Raw genomic sequence first — 19493 nt, 5'->3', positions numbered from 1 at the left:
TTCTGTGAAACAGTGTAAGATACTGTGCAGTATCTTCAACAGCATTTTATTTGTAAAACTATAAACTTGTTTGTTCACGTCACGATAATTATGTACAATAATATTTGAAGCTATGGAATTTCTTTTAGTTTGTCATCTGAGTTGGAAAATCAGTGAAATGTATTGTTGATGAATCGCATCGAATGCGCCTCATAAAATTAAATGTCGCGTTGCGACAGAATCGTCTCGGATTACTTAGTTAATGAATGGATCTCGTGAAAGAATAATTCATTTGCGTGTATTCTTTCGCTGTTCAATTTATCTACGTCCGCTGTAGTCGATGCATCACGCAATTTATTACACCGAAATATTTCGATCATCTGATAAAATATGTTAGCATCGAAGATTCTTCAATCAACATTGTGTAGCGGTTGAAGTGGTCGGCAACGTTAATCCAAATATAAAATATGAATAAGAATCAAGAGTATTTCAGCGACGAGAACGATTTTCGATGTTACCTTTCCTTCAAGGGTCTGCGCCTTGCCCGTTTCCGTTTAATTTTACTGCAGGGGCAGCCTTAATGAATAATTAATTGTATCGCGAACGATATCGTTGGGATAAAAGTGTTCCCATTTGCGAAGACGAAATAAAGCTGCTGCCAATTTCACTCGGATATATCGTGTACAATTGTACAGCGCGATTCAAGAAAGGTATTAAAGGGTATTTTGCAAAATGAAATTTTTGAAAGTTAAAATAAAACATTGAATATCGTTTCTTGTATGTTTTACACTTTTGAACCTAAATAAGTGAGAACAACTTCTGCTGTCGAACTGCTTCAGACAGAAATACCCTTCGAGATTTTAGGTTCAGCTTTGCTAAGTTATACTCATTTTTAATTGTATTCATATTATTCGTATGTTCCAATATTCTGTGAGTTATGATACTGTACTAGAATATTATGCATTCTTTTCGCACAAGTAAACTGTACTTAAATTAAAACATCTTAAATTGAAATTATGGAATACATCTCAAGATCTCGCAACAACTCTCCACTTGAATCCCCCTATATAGATAAACTTCCCTTAAATATTAAAACGTTCTAAGCGCTGATTAAATAGCCCGTCTCTGGGGCAACGGCGCAATCACTGACGGGTAATAAACTTTTAAACGAGAATTTATTAAAACTTCGAACGCTGTAACGGACGCAGCTCGCACGGCTGCGGAACGAGAGTCTGACGTCAAGTCGTAGAATCACCGAGTTAAATTCCTTAACCCCTCGCTTTACAACAACGTGTGCTACTCGTGGCGAACATTTCAAATAGAATTTAACAAACAAAAGTATTACTCAATTCCTTTGAATTCAAATGAAATATTATTCTTCTGTTATCAATTATTATATTCCAGAGCAAACATAGACATAGAATGTGCATGGAATTTTTCTCTTTTTTCAATACATTATTATTGACACAGTTGTTCTAATCACCGTTGAAAAATAAATGTTTATCCTAATATCTATTCTTAAACATCTAAAATCCAAAATCTAAATGAACAAACATTAAATTTTCTGGGAACCACAGAATAAACTGCACAAGAAGTGTCTGTAAACCTAATGTTAACATTTAACCGTATAGAACGGATGTTATCATATTGGCGACATCAAAGTTTCATGTCTAGAATGTAAAACTGTAAGCGGATAATTTAATTATTCAAATAGCCGAAGCTTAGTACTGTTTCCTTTTTCTCCCGCGTTTAAGTGTTCAATGTGTAATTTCTTTGAAAAGTCTTCGTCCGCAAAGAGTTAAAACACCGAAAATATTCGTGTTTGCAAATCTAAATATTTTCCCAGTCACGAGTATACTCATGATTCACGGCACATCGCTTAAAAAAGATTCGTTACACAAAAACGCATAAAAGGTTGCGCGAATGGAGCAGCTAATACCGCGAAAGCGACGTTCACTGTTTCGCGAGACAAGTCACAACCTTCTCATGTACTGTTTTCCTCCGTTCTGTTACCCGCAATTCCTTGCCGCGGCATTATGCGCGTGAAATAATTATAAGAAACTCAAGCGGCGGGATAAAATTGAGTCAGGCTTGTTTTTTTCTTGCTCGCTGCAGTTCCACCAGTCTGGCGTACGACTGTGCCACGGTAATCCGCTTTCACCCGACGTGCGTGCATAAATGAGACGAAAAAACGCGGGGATACAAGCGGCCGTATGAGAAATTCATGAATCCGATGATAAACAACATGGGGAAGTGAGTCATATAAAGACGAAAAGAAATTGTCAACAAATACGAGGGAGCTTTGCTTGTTTACCTTGGAATACCTCCAAAATGTGGCCCCGGCTATGTAAAACAGTAGCTCGGGCCGAGTTATTTTTCAGGGTGAGAATGTTCAGGATAAACCACCAGAACGGACTTAAGAATGAGCTTCGCGGAGAAAAATTTACCAGGTGTTTCATAAAATACACTTCTACGACGAATCATTAAGCAGGAATGAAATATACATAATATCAATCTTTCGAATCAAAGAAGGTATTACATTTGAATAATTCTACTTAACAATCGTCCCCACGAATTTCGTTAAATTTAGCTCAATAATCCGCGCAATGGTTTCACTTAAAAGTTTACAAAATTTCAAATAAGTATCATTTACAATTCAAACCTCCACCCTTCACAGATAAAATAAAATCAATTTCCTCGAATTCACTTGTGCGACCTTCACCAAACCCCATAAAGCCTCGAACAAAGGCGCCGGCGTTTCGCCATCCGACTACAATAATCATATCTCTACCCGGTATAGGTTCCACCGAACGACCACCAGGTGTCCCTCGAAACAATAGAAGCCCGAAGCACCCTAACGTCTTCATCCCCCCGTTATCATAATCCCCACGCGGTCCAATTGCCAAGCAATTCTCCGCATCTTCCCGCGATCCTGCTCAAGGGGCGCCCGCTCGGGACCTGGAAAAATTAAAAACACCTGGTTCCGTGAGCCCCCGATGCCGGCTACAGTAGTACCGCATTACCATCGTCGAATGTTTCGAGTATCGTGCACAGGAGCGCGGTCGAGGCGGACAGAGAGGGACTCGGGCTGGCTCGTTCAAAGGGAAGCTGGAGAACCATTAAACGGTGCAGGGGACCGACAATGGCAGTGGCCGGGCGACAAAAGCGATCGCGCGGCCCGTCTTCTTCAATCCTCGCCTTCCATCTTCCACCCTGTTCCTCTTTCTTTCGTTGTTTCCTTTTTTTCGGCTGCCGTGTCGCGTCTCGGGACGAAAACGGGAGTAAAGGGAGCTGAGAGCCGTTGGTCCGTGTCGCCGGGCGAGTATCAATTACGCGAGCGGCGCTAGAGTTTTCCGGAAATTCGCGTAGTAAGTCAAGCCCGGGGACACTGGAACTCCCCCGTGGGGCGAACAATGCCCGGAGGTCGGCCGCTTTCGCATTTGCATATGAATTGGGGGAGAGCCCCAGGCCGGCAACCGTAGGTCGCCACCTCCGCAACCGCCCGCATCGGCCACAGAGCACATCCAGGCCTACCCGGCCGCTGCCGTCGCCGGCTTTCCGCGTTGGAGTGCCCGGCTCCCTGGCCAAGGGCGGCGGAAAGTGGGCACACGCCCGCCGCCAGGTGGTTAACGGTCGCCCAGGCTCTCTGGATAGTTCAAATTACCACGACGACGTCGACGAGTGGATACTTTGCCTGCCGCCTTACACCGCTTCGCCTTCCTCCCTTGTTTGTTCGCCGGTTCTTGCGCGAACCCTCGGGCCATCGGTCGCCGCCTCGCATTACTCGCGGTTAATTGAGCCGCGATTACCCCTACCGGGCCGTTCTTTCGTGTTCCTTTTACGGTCGCCGTCGTTTTTCGAGTTGGTCCGGGTTAACGTTTCGTCCACGAAGCGGATTGCTTGTTGATCGAGTTTTCGGCGTTTTCGGAGTTTTCGGCTCTCGTCGGTAGAGGACTACTAGCTGTTTGGGTAATTTTTTAAATGATTTTATTGGAAATCGGAGCGTGGGGAATTGTATAAGATGCATACGATATAAAGAAATGTATGGCATGTTTAAAGTGTTGCGGTTTTTATGACAGTCGGTGGAAAATAGTATTTTCTATCGTGATTGTATTCTTTTGATTGCATATGCGTTGTTCGATGTGTTTAATAAGCATTATCTATTGAAAGTTATTGAACAGTTTATTGGAGATTAATGATTAATGCCGTAGGATTTCTTAATCGAACTTTCAATAGCAATTGCAATTACAGCGTGATTATTTGAGGATTATTCTGGAAAGAAAATTATTAAGCTGCGTTTCATGTCAAATTACAAGTAACTGAAAAGCTTGTTAACAGATATCCGGCTGATAAAGAGTTAATGAACGTGCAACAGTAAATGGGATATGACGTATTGCCGCAGTTCAAAGGATAGTCGTAATTGAAATGTGCCGCGTAGGGAAACGATAAATAAATGTATATTACTGGCAGTGAACCATTGAAAATTCATCAAACATTGTCGATACGCTCGTCGAAATAATGAAATTTACCGGGGAAAGAAGGTAACAGCGAATAGCAATGTACATTTTAATGTTCAATTCTACAAAGATAACAGCACGTTACAAACAGACACACGGAAACGTTATAGTAAATAACAGGCACAGAATATGGACCGTTTATTTTGAAAGTGCTGTAAGTCCATTTTTGAAAAAAATGAGATATCACGTAATTCATGCTTAATTTAATGTAAATTTTTTATGTATAACTAGTTCGCGTTTAATTTCTTAAAAAATTCCCATGTTCTGTACAATTTAAAATTGGTCGGTAAATGAAATTGCATAATAATCGATTATGAAAGTGGTGTAAGTCCAATTGACAGAGGTAGGCGGCTCAGCAGATTATTATAATTATCATGATGTAATAACACAATGTAGAAAACATGATAAATTCATTTTACACGAAATGAAACGAGAGAATTTCGTTTCAATAAAAAATCTTCAAAATGCGATTAAAAAACAGATAAGAAAAAACACTAATGGAGAACAGGTAAATTGGTTGCAAATATGTTGTGTCTTACATATTGATAAAACAGTAGAAACATTGCCAGACTTCATATAATTTGCCTAAATTTTTTAATTAAGAGATATGTTATTACCTTTAATTTTCTCGAAACAAGAAAAAATGGACTTACACCACTTTCAAGATAAACGGTCCATGTATTGAAACGAAACTACTCGGGGAAAGCGGTAACAAAGAACAGATCGCACGTATAAACAAACGAGGAAAGAAAACATTTCCAATTGATACAGCGATATCGGATACAAAGGACAAAATCGAATTACAAAATACGCATTTCTTACTGCTAAAATTGTGAAGCAGTAAAATACAGGGAGCAACGTTTACATTGAAGAATCAATTAAAGTATATTGCAATCGAAGGTTATTTGACCCTTCAAACGATTCTATTAACATACAAATAAATTTAGTAATAATTTTCAGTTACTGGCCAGTTACGATTTAGTTGTAACTTAATCACAGAATACCAAACAAAATAGTAACAATGATCCATGACAAACGATAAATGGTGCAAAAAGTTCACTATTTTCGAAGAATACGTACTGCAGCAGTTTCCTCCCGCGTTCACATTCTTCCCGCTTCATTTCCTAATATTATTTACACTCTAATTAAATTCCCGAGTGACATAAAGTCTGGTCCGGCGCATTGTTTGCCGCGGGTGGAACGAGATAGCCCCAGCGACCCGGGGATCTAAAGCGAATTATAGTTGACGCATGGGGTAGCGTGGCAAGAAAAATGGCCGTTACGGATGCATATATTTTCACGGGGCGACGGTGGTACTTAACGCCGCGATGGCGAAAACTTCGAACGGTCTTTCTGAGTATCCGTGGAACAGTATCCCGGTGACAACGGGAGAGTAGCCAGTGACTTAAACCTTGAACGCTTTTAGTGCTCGGTAAATTCGGTCGAGCTGATAATGGATGAATTATCTCTGACAGCTTTGCGACACCTTTTAAAGCGAACGGATAATATTCCATTCCCGCGGACGCACGTTTCACGCTTGGTTGACAAGAAAATATATTAGACGACAGCACTCTTTGCCTCTCCTTTCCTTTACTTCTGTCGCTGTCTCGCTTTCTCCGCCTCCCTCCCTCGAGAACGGCGACCCCTTTGGAGAGAAACGCCAGAAATCTCTGTTTTATAAAACTTTAATGAGTTCTTCGTGTCTTCCACAAGCGCCGCGAACTTACTTCATTGTCCACTTCAAAGATGATGCGTCGCTCGACTGCAATTCCATCAATCACTGCTATCTGGACCTGTGTCAGTGTGGATCCATCTTGTGAGTCTTTAGCTTGGGATTCGCCTGATATGCTCCCCCTTTAGCAGAGAGTGTGGTATAAGAATATTTGCAAGTGATTGCAATATAATAATCAAATGTGATTAGTGAAATATAAATAATATAGCCAGAATATAGTATAATATAGTTACATTAAATATAATATAATATAGTTAAAATATTACATACCCTAGTCTAGTGCATCTAAAATCTATGTTCGAAGATTTGGTGGACCTCAGAATGGATCAAAAGGAAAATTTAAAAAAATTGAGTAATATTCATATTTGCAGTATTCAATGTGGAATTCCTTTACTCGTCAACTTTCTATCGTCAATGTACATTTAATGAATTATATTACTTGTTTATGCACTGTTACACAAGCAGAATACAGCAAACACGAGAACCCCTTTAAGCCGACAGAACGAAACAAGAGATCGAGATCACAGAGAGACACCTCGCGTTGTTCCCGTGTCAGTGCGAAAGAAGCGTTCACTTGTCTTGTTGCTGGTGGATCCGGGCCGAGCATCCGTGTGACGGGACCAAGAAGTAAATAGGAGAGGGCGCGCCTAAGCTCCTTCATGCATATGCACTCCTCAGCAGCCCTCCGAGCCGCGGAGAGCCGCTTTAAAGACGACACACGCGCGCCACGCGAGACGTACACCCGCGGAATATGCAGAGAAGAGTTTATCATTCATTATTCGAGCACACTCTCACAATACCCATGGAATTCTGGCGGTGATTACGTCAGCGAACTGTTCCGTGTCTCATCGTGTTCCGGACTCATGCTTATCGTGTTCCCGGATCAACGAAAAGGAACGCATACAAATACGGCTGGTAGCATTATGAATACAGAGCCACCCGACGCAACACGACGTCTTGCTTATAGCCGGATGACGCGTATCTCGGATGCTGTTTGTTGCCGGAACGAGCTTCAGAAGAAGGAGGATTAAGGTCTTTAGAGGCCTAGGTATTATTCGAACTGAAAAATCTTTCAGTGGAATATTGTTGATCGCTAAATTTCGGGACCAATTCTAAAACGAATCTATGAATTCGTGTGCTCGATTAAATGACTACTTAGGTACTCGCCCGGAATTTAATTCTGGAACGCGCTCACCATGGAATCGATATTATGAGAAGTTCGTTCAGCATCGTTTGGTTTCTGTGACCTTATCGTAGAACAAAGTGACAGCTATTACTAAGAACATCTAAATACTATCAGTACGAAGAAAAAAATGTAAATTTCTATAAAACAGAGAAGTCGAGAACAAGTTTTATAAAGCATTCAGTCAAACTAATCAGCTCGCGATAATTAACTTTGCGGTCGCGATTTTGTCTAACATTTAAGATTTCGATGCATAATTCGATTTTGCGTGGTAAACAGGTTTCAAAAGTTCAAGAAATTCGCGTTGGGTCAAACTGTTACGCTGGCACATACGCACTGTGGCACATACCAGTGAAAGTTACAATAATGCAAACCGGGTGCACGATCAGGATATTCATGCTTGCACATGTTTAAATTAGCTTAAGCCCGAATCGCCGCGTCCAATAAGAAAGTTGGACGTCGACATTCGCACTCGCTGCTCCTGGGCGTGGTTCGTAGTTCCCGTTTATCTTATCCAAGCCTCCTGGAATTCCGTATCGAATCACGAAAGGCAAACAAGGTGACCAATTAAATCCTAACGACGCCGGCTGGATAAGGACCCAGATAAGGGTGCGGATATTTCTTCCGAAATGAACGACGGGTACGTAACCCGGCCGCGTCTGATCGCAGGAAGTCCGCTGTTTACGGCGGACGATAATCCGGGAGCCGGGTATCCGTAAGTTGGCCGTTGCCGCGAAAACCAATTAACTCGGCTCCAGAGCAACCACAGCGCCGGCCAATCGGCCCATAATCGGGACACTTGGAAAATTAGGATGGGCCCAGAAAATGTTTCGGCTCGCTAACGAGACTGATACCGTGCCGGAGGAAGCGAGGAAAATCTGTAAGCGATATTCGTCGTCTTGAACACCGCAGGGTCTTCTACGTTGTCGCTGGAGATTATCCGGCTTGGCAATTACGATGCAGGTGGCCGGAGTCGTTTGTACTTCCATTTGATGGCTGGTTTTTCTAATTATCCTCGAGAAAATGGTAGTCTGTATTCAAATTTCTTGGTATTAATTATCAGTTGACTCTTATCCTTACGCGGATATAGACTTTTAAGGGACGATTTACAGAAATTACAGTTGAGTAGAAGTTTCTTTGCGATACTGGCTAACTGGATGTTCAGGTGAACCGACTAAACCTTGATATTACTGCTGTTCAGAGTTGGAGGTACAGTTAAACACTAAAGTTACATGCAGAACTTTTAAGAATGGGACTGGAAGAAGCAATTCTTTTCTACATGAGTTTTCGACCAATGGTTTATATAACGCATACACCTTAAAAAAGTGGCTCCTACAAAAATGCATCAGCAGGCTACTTTCGTCAGCGTCTAAAAGAAGCATTGGGCGCAGCAACTTGCAAAACAATGAAATATACGTAACAGCAGGCCAACAGTTTACACTTGTTTCAATATTACACTTTCCGACTCTGATTAAACCAATACATCTCACGGATTTTCATATGCTTCCGTATACTTCTATAATATTTCTATGTCTACGTTCCAAAGATTCCCAAATGCAGTTCGACTGAAAATTCCCATTGAACATTTTTTCGCGGTCGGTGCGAGGGTTCCAGAGAACGTGCTCGCGATTTCCATAGAATCGCCGGAGAGCAAACTCGGCGTCCGCATTCATGCAAACGCACCATACAGGGGAACGCTCCAGAATCCTCGCATCAAAAGTCAGCACCGAAGTTTCGTCAACCTCTTGGAAGGTCTGTCGGTGTCGGTAGGTGGAGCCAGGGGTGGGTGTCTCGGTTGTTTTGAGATTCGAAGCGGCGAATGGAGGTCAAGGAGGTATCCAGGATAGCGTGCGGTTGCTCCCCGTCCCTGAAGCACGGGTAGATCGTGACCTATAAAGGATGGGCGGTCGTCGACGCTCCGGGAACAGCGACGCCGTTGGGGATCGCTACGTTCCTTACTCCGGGAACGTCCGAAAGAAACGGGGGATCGGAACGAGAAGGGAAGAGCTAGGGGTTGGAACGAGCATGGGCTGGATACACTTTGAAATTCGCGGGCAAACAGAACTATTCGTCTTTATCTGGCTGAAACTATCTCCTTGGAATTCGTCCTTTGGATACTCGCGCGCATAGCCGCTCTGGAAGGTTACTCGCAGTTTGCCCTGGATTGTATGGATGGGGATAAGTGGCTTCTGGTATCAGAGTCATCTGACAGACGCAATTTATACGCTGCTGATTGTTGTACACGTGTCCCTGGTTTTCGATTTAGCGTCTTTATACGACGAAGGTGATCGAGGTAATTTCATCTGATAATCTGTTGACCTATGTCTCTTGGTACCTGTGTAAATAATTGTATGTATTCGTGTTCTTGATGGGGGATTAATAAGAAAGCTATGCTCGATATAGGTGCTTAGTGATTGTAAAGTTGAAATAGTCGCAATTGCGAAATGTCCGTTTTTCATGGATGTGAATTGAGGAATATTTACACTTAATATTATTCTGTTGAAGAACAATTTCGACAAATTTTTACTATGAAAAATTAAATTATTCACCGATAACGCATATCAGAACAAAGGATGCCGTGTACCAATATCGTATTCGATCACAAGAGATTAAGACAATCTATAAGGTCAATGCGTGCTTATAGTAACTATACCATATTTCCTCGTTCTTAAATATTAATGCTAATCATTGGCGGGGATAGTTATCAAAGCAATGTTAAGAGAAGAGGTTGGCTCAGGGATTATTACGTGATGTAGATACTAAGTATTCTTATCCATCGATGTAGTACCCTAAAGAGATTTTGGTCCGCTTAATAATCTTGAGGTTCGAATTATTCGGAAGCGGTTCAGCGCTCGGTGGAATGTTGGAGAGCAGCACGGTGTTAGAACAAGGGGAGCGCAACGTTAATCTCGAGACTTATCCCTGGGGTTTCAGTCTTCTTCCCCCATCTCAGCTTCTATTACGATATTACGTAGGAATCATTGTCGTGTGTACGATGTCTAGCTTTCGCTCTTGCGCCTCGCAGCTTGGCGTCCAGAGACCGAAGCCAAACAATCAGGTTTGGTGGTTCGATATCTACCAAAGAGGCAACTATTTGACGTTAATCCGCGAAGTACGATTTTACGAATGAATTTTTCATTTTCCTACAAGTCGCGTTTCATATAAGGAATTTTGATTTATTTGTTCTTCAGCGGATTGAATCATTAGTTACTAAATTACTGGACTTATCTGAATGGAATCAATCGATCCCGAATATTAATTAATATTAACTCTCCTCCGAGGGACTGCTCGAAGAAGGACTATGGAGAAGCAAGCTCTTGGGACATAAATTGAGCTCTCAGTCAGATTTCCTTTAATTGAAATAGTTGGAACGTTTACACTGACTCAATATAGGGATCATGATCATCGGGCCCTCCAGGAATAAACTTTCCCCTGGAATATACCGATATAAAGTGAGTTTCTTAAGTGACTTACTTAAGAATTGATAATACCGTCGATGGTGCTTCGAGTCTCCTAACTAATTTCTGTCTTTAAACATTATGCAGAAGCTGAACGAAACCCAAATGAGGTTGCGAGTTGTATTAAAAATAATTTGCATTCCTTACTGAATTAATTAACTGATTCAAGAAACATTCACTACGCCACTATGAGTAACATCCTTTCCATAACTTATCTTACAAAAGGAAACCACGAAGAATACGATATTATTCAGATTTCTAATGAAACAAAATAACATTTTTCAACTATTAAATTTGCACAACGTTTCCAACATTTCCAGTCATTCCCTATTGCATCAAACAACAGCTCGTTTATTTTCCTGATCACCTAACCATTGCCGGCGTTATAGGTTTCCAGGAAGCCAGTAAAACGATTTCAACGATTTCCCGAAGGGGGCACCGAGTTTCGTTAAACGCGCCGGCCCCATTAACGCGCGGACCGAAAATTACCAATCAACCCCGGAGCACGGTGTCGACAGACCGGAATCGAAGGGAGGCAAACCGTGTCCCCTCGCCACTCGAGCCACATCCTGTTCCTTTTATTTCGCGAGAAGTGTCGCCGGCAAATCTTATTTAAGGCAGATTTATTGCCGGCCCAGTCTTGAGAGATCGGGCTGGGATATTACGCTGGACCCGGATGCGCCATTCACAATGCGACTCCTCGACTCAAAAAGTGTCATAACTCAAAAGCCGAGCGCCTCTCTTCGAGCACTTCCGCCGCTCCAGCACATCGTGTGCCAGAATCCGCTCCTCCTCCGCCCTTCTGCCTCGCCGATCCGTTCCTACGGACACGGTAACCGTTTCACCCTCACCCATCGACCAAATGGGTATCTACCAGTTTTTGTTAATAACGACGGAGTATCAAAAATTCCGCGAATGATCGTTCATCCGAGGCACTAACGCCTTGCAGATTGAATTTCCTGGCATGGGGACTATGGAAGAATGCGATCGTTTTTCTTGGTTTCTGGCAAATGCATTTCTGTACATACTAGTACAGAAATTAAACTGTCGATTTAATTGCGATGACCCTTTGCAGTTCTACATCGAATGTGTGCTTCTCTGCCGAGAAGATATTTAAATTAAGACATTTTTTAAAAATTGTATTATATTATCGTACTATTTTCAATGGTATTAGCAAAAAGAATTTTTTACGCTGTTTCGCATCAACTGTCTCTCGAAATACATTTCAAATAAAGCACAGAAAATAATACAAAGTTATCGAAAACAAAATGTAAAAGGAACTTAGAGTGCAAAGGGTTTAACGATGGTTCACTGTTCATCGATTTTATGAAGGGGACAAGTTTTCAAGATGTAGGATAGTGTATTTTTGGTGCTCTTTGCTGGAAGGATGTGAACTTACTTATGCCCTTTTCATTTTATTCGAAGCATGTTAAAATCCTTTAGAACACGAAGAAAAGGTGTAGCTGGAAAAGGAAGTTAAAGTACAACTTTAATAACATACCAGGAGAAAACTTTCTGAGCCAAGTTTCAATCCTCCACTTTGACCGAGAGGATACTCGTAGCAAAAATTTAAAATATTAGATTGCCCTTACTTAATCAAATACGAGAATTCAGAAAAGAATTCACTGTATCAGGATCTTTCTTCGGAATTTTTGAGAAATTGTAGAATGCTGAGAAATCTGAAGAAACAAAGATCTCGTATCAACGTTCAAAAGAGACATCACTGCCATTCAACTATACCATTCCTTTTTAATTTCGGTCTTCACAAATTGTCGATTTAGACTGCAACCACCTCGAAGAACCTCTCTCAAACTTCTCACGCAGCATTTTATTATAGTCAGAATCTTACATTCGACAATCTTGTTTTTAAGCTACGCGATACGTAACTCCAGAAGAACTGGAGCATGCGATTGCCTTACTGTGGTGAGACCAGCATCTAGAAAGAAAGTCGGAAACCGGTAACACAATCTGCCGGGCTTCTGAAGCGTGACGTTGATCATCTCGTGGCATGATCGGCAACGCGTATGTCACTCGTCCGAAGAAACCGTGCGACGTTTCCTATGCCTTATTTTTTTCGTCCTGTTTCGCAACAAACTCCATTAGAGAGACCGGGATTGGCTAATGCGCGCTCGAGCGAGCAGCTCGCGACGCTTTTTACAGGGCCGGGCCGCTTGAATAATTGTGTTTTGCAACGTCTGCACCGTCGGGAAGTTCCGGGCATGGATCCAAAGAAGAATTAAGCAGAGGGAAACTTTTAAAGTGGAGCTATAAAAGGAACAACGCGGCGGTAGCTGATCGTTCAGTTTTCGGCCGATCGTTCCAGTATCGATCCATCGATCCGTTCCCGGTTCTGTCTCCTGTGATCCTATTCGCCGTGGATACCGCGACACATAGACCAGTGGTATGGCGTTCAAAGTGAGTGTACATCACGCGATTGACCATTCCTCATTTTTCTCGTACCCGTGACACGTGGGACCCGGTGTTCCCCAGCGGCGGGATCGATCAATCGTTTCGTGCCATTTAATTATCGGCCGGCCATGCCGGCGCGGCGTCCGCGACCGAACGAAATCGTTCTGTCCCGGTCCACCGGAACCTCCATCGATTCTCCGTAACGTCGGTTAATCACAATCACTTCGTCGAATTACGTTTCTACTTCTCCGGGGAAATTTTTCAGAAAGACGTACCCGCGATCCTGGCCATTCCGCTGAGTTGCTGGGAATTAAATGGCCCTTGTCGATACCAAAAACTTGCTATTTCTGCGGAGACATAGAAATCGAAGAATACGGAATAGTAACACGGAATACTAGCTTACCGAAGTTTCTGCTTTTACAAATCGGTTCATGAGTGGAATAATGAATAAAATAAAAAGCGCTACTGATTTTTGTCAGTACTTCTGCTTCACAGAAATCTGCTTCCTCCAAAAAGAAGTCTATCAATCCATTATTTAGATTCCTGCAATCTAAATGATTAACTAGGAGTCAATTAAGAAGTTTAGAAAGTGTTTATTCCATCACTTTAAGATTTCCATAGTACACAATACTGTAACGTGTATGTTGAATGTTCAAGTGACGCAACAGAAAATACTACCAATAGTGTATTACTTCTCTATAAACCTCTCACGTAAGTCCATTGAGTAGGTGTAAACGACAAAGGTCCACACTTTACTTTCCAGAACCCCTTTTCCCCTTCTCCACAATCCATCAACGTAGCACTCTCCCTCTCTAACTTCTAACGAGAGAGTAAACATTCCGCAAATTTGACTTCGAAACAAAATTTCCACAAAACGGCATTGCTATTTCCGAGAAAACTTTGCGTTGGAGCGTTCCGCTGCGGCTAAAACTCCGCATTCCATCGCGGGACAAACAACTAATGAACTATTCCTCGCAGTTTATCCTGCCGATTCTGGCTCTGTCGGTTTTGTTGGGACGCGAGGCGGACGCTGGACACGCGCACTCTTTCCAGCACTTCCACGGGCCGGTGATAGGCGACGCCCAGGAGGTCACTTGGACCGACAAGCACGGACACCATTATCACAACTACGTGGCGCATCCGCACTATGACTTCTCGTACGGTGTGGAGGACCATCATACCGGCGACCATCACGGCCAGAAGGAACACAGAGACGGTGAGCTTTCTTACGTATCCTAATGGGGGCTAACAAATAAGCTCGGATATTTTGATACTCGGAAAAAGAATCTGAGGAGTTCCCTTTTAAACAGAAACCTCTGAAGAAATTACTTGATTATGTTTGCTTCAAAATCGCTTGTTACATATCAATTCCAGTTAGTGTAACCATTGCAAAACGAATTAAGATGTTCTTAATTGTTAATTGGAGAGTTTTCGTAGAAATTACTCCAAGGGATAAAATTAAGAAATTTCGGTTCTTTATTACCCTGTATTATATAATTTAAGCGCAATTTTCCCTTTTGTAAGGAAATTTTGTTGTTGTCGATAATTTTAATAATACTGTAAGGTGACATCATTATGGCATAACAATATAGCATAATTCAATGCGACGTTAAGCTATTTTCCTTCTCTTCCTGAAAAATGTTGAAATTTTGCACTGAAAACTTTTTTATAAATATTGTACAATTATCGATTTTTACATACTATCGAATAATTTCTGGTAGATAAAGTAGTATATAATTATTACCTATCAGGCACATTAATAATATATTAGAATAAATAATATCGAGTTGTAAAGTTAAGCTCGGAAAAAGGTCGAGTGCAAAGGGTTAATATCTTTTGCCCTCTTTTGATGAGTTCGTCGTGTCCCGGATTGCATGACATGACCGTCACGAATAAAAATAAACTAGTTACGTTGGTAGAATCGCTGCAATGTTGTTACGAAGATGACGCCAGGGAGACGAGAGGTCTGATTGCGGGAATAAAGAGGCAACGTGACCTTTGTTCACGAAGGATGCTACATTGTCTTCCAGTGTAACCACTTCCGAGCTCCCTAGGTTTTATAACTATGTCCTGTACCATTGAGATTCACGGAATCATTAAATTTCGCGTTTTAATTCGCTCACAGAGCGGACCGAAGGACATTTTGAACGCTCGTCGGAACGGCGTTTGATGTCGAGAGAACTCGGTGAATTTCTAGTCCATGCATTCTTCCTCTTTGCCCGGGAAATCGGTCTAATTAGAATCAGACGGTGTTTCATGTTAATGATACTCGGATGTCAAACAGTTGGAAAGCTAGTTTGCAGGGAGTACTTTGATGGGGATTAATCAGTTGACTAAGTATAGCTAGGAGATACGCAGTGGTCGTGCCTGTATCAAAACTAATGCATTATGCGCTGAAAAAATGTCTAATAATGTATATTCGAATAAATTCATATTTTTAAAATGAAAATAGTATAACTACAAAAACACAATAGTGCTTACTAATCGAGTTGCATAAGAATGCCGAACAATAAAGAGATCATAATTCTGCTGTATGTCATAGGTACAAATCATATTTGGTACGAAGTATTTCATATTTAGAAACAAATTATAATATATTGAATAGAATAACAATGGATAAGAATATCGTAAAGATTTATTAGTAAAGGATGAACTTTGCACACGTATAAATCCATTAGTTTTACTTCAATCCTAAGGTTGTCGGTATATACCAACACAGACTTTCTGCAGACGTTTAGTTATAAAATATTTCATTCATCGGAATAACAGAGACGCACTACCATTTTGTACTGCTCCATTTTACGATAGAGTCACGTTTCATGTTCATAAGATGCCGCAAAATGACAGAGATGGTTCCCATTTCGATGCTGGCTCGGAGGCGTCTCCTTTAAGGCATCCATTGCTCGTGAGTCTCTCGTCAAATTAGTTTGAGTTCTCTAATAGACCTAACGAGATCGTAACATTATGCGGTAGAAGTAATTACGGGGCGCGGATCTTGGTTTTCGCGGGAACGGGCGCGTTGATTTAACCGTGGCTGATTGTGGCGGCATTGAACGAGCGAAAATCAAAATCGGCCGTCACGTTAACGCTCTTCGCGCAGTGCAATGCGACGCTAAGAAACATTCCCTGGTTTCGCTAATTATAATTATTCCTCGCGTAGGAATTCCCTTCCCGAAACAATTTCGAATACCGTGTCGCACCTGACGAATCTCTTCCGCTTTTGCCATATTAATCCGCTAACCAAGTGCGCGCTAACTGTGAACGCTATTTAGTTTGCCGACTTCGTTGTACGCCAGCCGTTGTCTGCGACTGTTCTTGATGGAAATGCGTGGCTTCAAACGGAAATCTTGAACGTCTGAGGGTCTCTGAGACGGATACACGGTAGTTGTAAAGATTATTTAATTATTTCGGGACATTGTCGGGATTCTTACTTTCTCTGATTGCTCGTGCATCATTGTAATGTTATGGAAATTGCACTTACTTACGAAAATAACTATCTAAGCATGGATTATGAACCAAAAGGTCCAGACTTAATGGATCTTCTTTTATAAGATTCTAGTGGGTATAGACTCTAGGAAACGAAAAGACTTTCTCTTTGAGATTCTAGTGAATTTAACATTTAGGAAGGAAAAAGGTCTATGAGTGATCTATGAACCATAGGGTGTATACCTCATAGAATATTTTCTTTATGATTCCAGTGAATGTAATATCTATGAAATAAACAGATCTATGAATGATTTACGACCGAAAAAGTGCAAACCTATTCGATCTCTCATTAAGATTCCAACCAATAGAAAGAGCATCTACGAAATATACAGAACATCAAAACCTGTTGAAGCTTTCGTTCGAATTCGTGTAATTAACACAACGAATCCTTTCCTCCAGTCAACGAAACACGCTTCCATTGAAACGATGAAGCGAGACCGTACTCGGTCGAAGAATACCGAGACGCAGAGTTATTTGCAGGCCAGATGAAGTGGTTAACGATCTCCCTTGAAATACTCGGATTATATTTCATTTCGTGGATTTAAGAGCCAGGTGAAAATTATTCGGTCAGTCCTCCAAGGTAGCCGCAATCCTCTCAGCCGGATATCCACCTCGCAATCGAGTTACAGATTGACCTTCGCCGAACCAGCCGGGATCCTCTCGTTACCCGTACCGCGGGAATTTTAATTTTCTTTTTCAAACAGACCTTCCCTTATACTTTGCTTGTTTTCACGATCGGGTAAGCGGATAGTAATTTCAGCTTCAGTTCCATTTCGCCAAACGAACCGCTCTAGATGAAAGCTTTTCGAATTACTTATTACCTTTCAATGATTGCGTTCGTTACTTTTAAAGAAAGACGAGATCGTTTCGTCCGCATATTGGCTGATCCTTGCACTGGTTTCTCGCGAATCGAGACAGTTGTGTAAACAGTCGATTCTCCGCAGGCAAAGAAGTCGTCGGCGAGTACACTGTGAAAGAACCAGGCGGCAATATTAGGACCGTGAAGTATCACGCAGGCAAAAACGGATTCCACGCTCACGTCCATAACAGCAACGGAATCGTCCATGAAGGAGGCCACCATCATTAGAAACCGTGACGACATGTTATTCATGTTCAAAGATACCTTGTTATGCAAATGTTGTTCTTGTTATCTTATCCTGATTGTTCTGTTTCTGTTGTGTTGATTAAAGTACTGTTATATTATTCAATGCCACTTTTCAATTTCTTCATTTATTCACGTGCGAATCGTTTCTTCCTTGTATCTTCATGAATGAATACCGCTTCACCTCTTTATAATCATCCTCAAAAGTGTTAATACGAGATTCATGGACAATTACTGTACAGTTTGTTCTATTTATTTTAGAGAAATTGATATTCGTTTATCTAGGTCTTAAAAATTAGAGATTAAAAATAGACAATTGATTTACATATTTGCGTAACTGTATCAATCAAAATCGACCTAAGCGCGTACCATAAAATCTTTATAAAATCCAATAGGAGCGAAATTGACACGTGCCGTAAATCTAGAGATACTAACATTCTCACAGAATTAGTGTATTATAATCTATATATGTTCAAGCATCATTGTCTTTCCAAAAATATTATTCAATCGAAATTTACTAAGATATTAATATTACGAATATCTACGAATATCTAGTTGGTCAAAAATTGGTCACGTGTTTCAAATTTCAAGCGACTGAAAGTTGCGAGTGTCCATTTATTGTTCAGTTTACTTTATTAACGTAATACAAGTTACAAATCCAAAAGTGGGCAACACAACGTTGTCCTTCTCGAAACGTCGAACGGTTCCCAGCGTAACAGTTTTCGACGCGAGCCCGCGACAACGACAGGATCCGCAGATTCAATTTATTACGCGCTGTAATAACATCACAGCCGGATATTGTCAGTTCCAAATTACTTGCCGCTTAGCCGCGAAGAGATTCGATCACATAGAATTTCACCGGGCAAATCGAAAATCGATGCCCGTTACCCCGGCCAAGCTCCGCCGCGCGATTCCGCCGTTGTTTTTAACGGAACTGACGTTTACTGATTGACAATCAGACCGTCAGGGGCATATGGATCTCCCCCGTGATTACGTACCCAGGCTTAGCGGAAACAACGACGGGTCCCCAACAGCTTCGCCCTCGAAATCGATCGATCGCGTTTTGAAATTAATGAGCCCTCTGGCTTGAGGCGCGATCGTCTCTTCCCCAAAATTTGTTTGCAAAAAGAATATAACTAGGATACCGAGTGTAGCTTCGATTTGAATGCGTTGTGTCGGAAAGCTGTTACAATCCTGGACATTGATTTAAACGCGTCGTTTCAGTTTTGAAATTAATATTCCCCGAAATTTATTTGCGAAAAGAATATATAGAGGATACCAAGTGTAGCTTCGGTTTGAACGTGTTGTGTCAGAAAGCTGTTAGAATCCTTGATTTCGATTTAAACGCGTTGTGTCTGGAAACTTTCTTGCGATCCTTAATTTAGGCAAATTTCGAAAGAATGCAGAGCGAAGGGAAGCACGAAGAAATTTTGTTTGTAATTCAGTAACGTGATATAAAATATCAAATATAATCCGTTATGTAATAATGAAGCGAGGAACTTTAGCGATAACATACTATAGTATTAATAAGAATTTTCTATGATGCTTCGTTTACACAAAAATGTGTGCATAAGAAAGCTGCACGTTTAAACTGAAAAATCGTAAAAGAATGTACCGGCATTACAAA

At 41.4% G+C, this 19493-nt stretch overlaps 1 protein-coding gene across 1 annotated transcript in view; it reads left to right on the top strand.

Annotated features, from left to right (window-relative positions):
* The window catches only part of LOC116429464 (cuticle protein 7), a 37894-nt gene extending 20035 nt beyond the window's left edge, over positions 1 to 17859 (top strand). The window contains exons 2-4 of the mRNA XM_031982449.2: positions 12741 to 13284; positions 14257 to 14494; positions 17709 to 17859. Of these exons, the coding sequence (XP_031838309.1) occupies positions 13273 to 13284; positions 14257 to 14494; positions 17709 to 17851 (393 nt within the window). The 5' untranslated portion in view covers positions 12741 to 13272 and the 3' untranslated portion in view covers positions 17852 to 17859. The remainder of the gene's footprint in view (positions 1 to 12740; positions 13285 to 14256; positions 14495 to 17708) is intronic.
* Positions 17860 to 19493: the final 1634 nt, after the last annotated feature.

The sequence above is a fragment of the Nomia melanderi genome, chromosome 3 (genome assembly GCF_051020985.1).
Source record: "Nomia melanderi isolate GNS246 chromosome 3, iyNomMela1, whole genome shotgun sequence".
NCBI lineage: Eukaryota > Metazoa > Arthropoda > Insecta > Hymenoptera > Halictidae > Nomia > Nomia melanderi.
The sequence above is the reverse complement of the archived record's forward strand: the minus strand, read 5'-3'. Positions and strand labels throughout refer to the sequence as shown.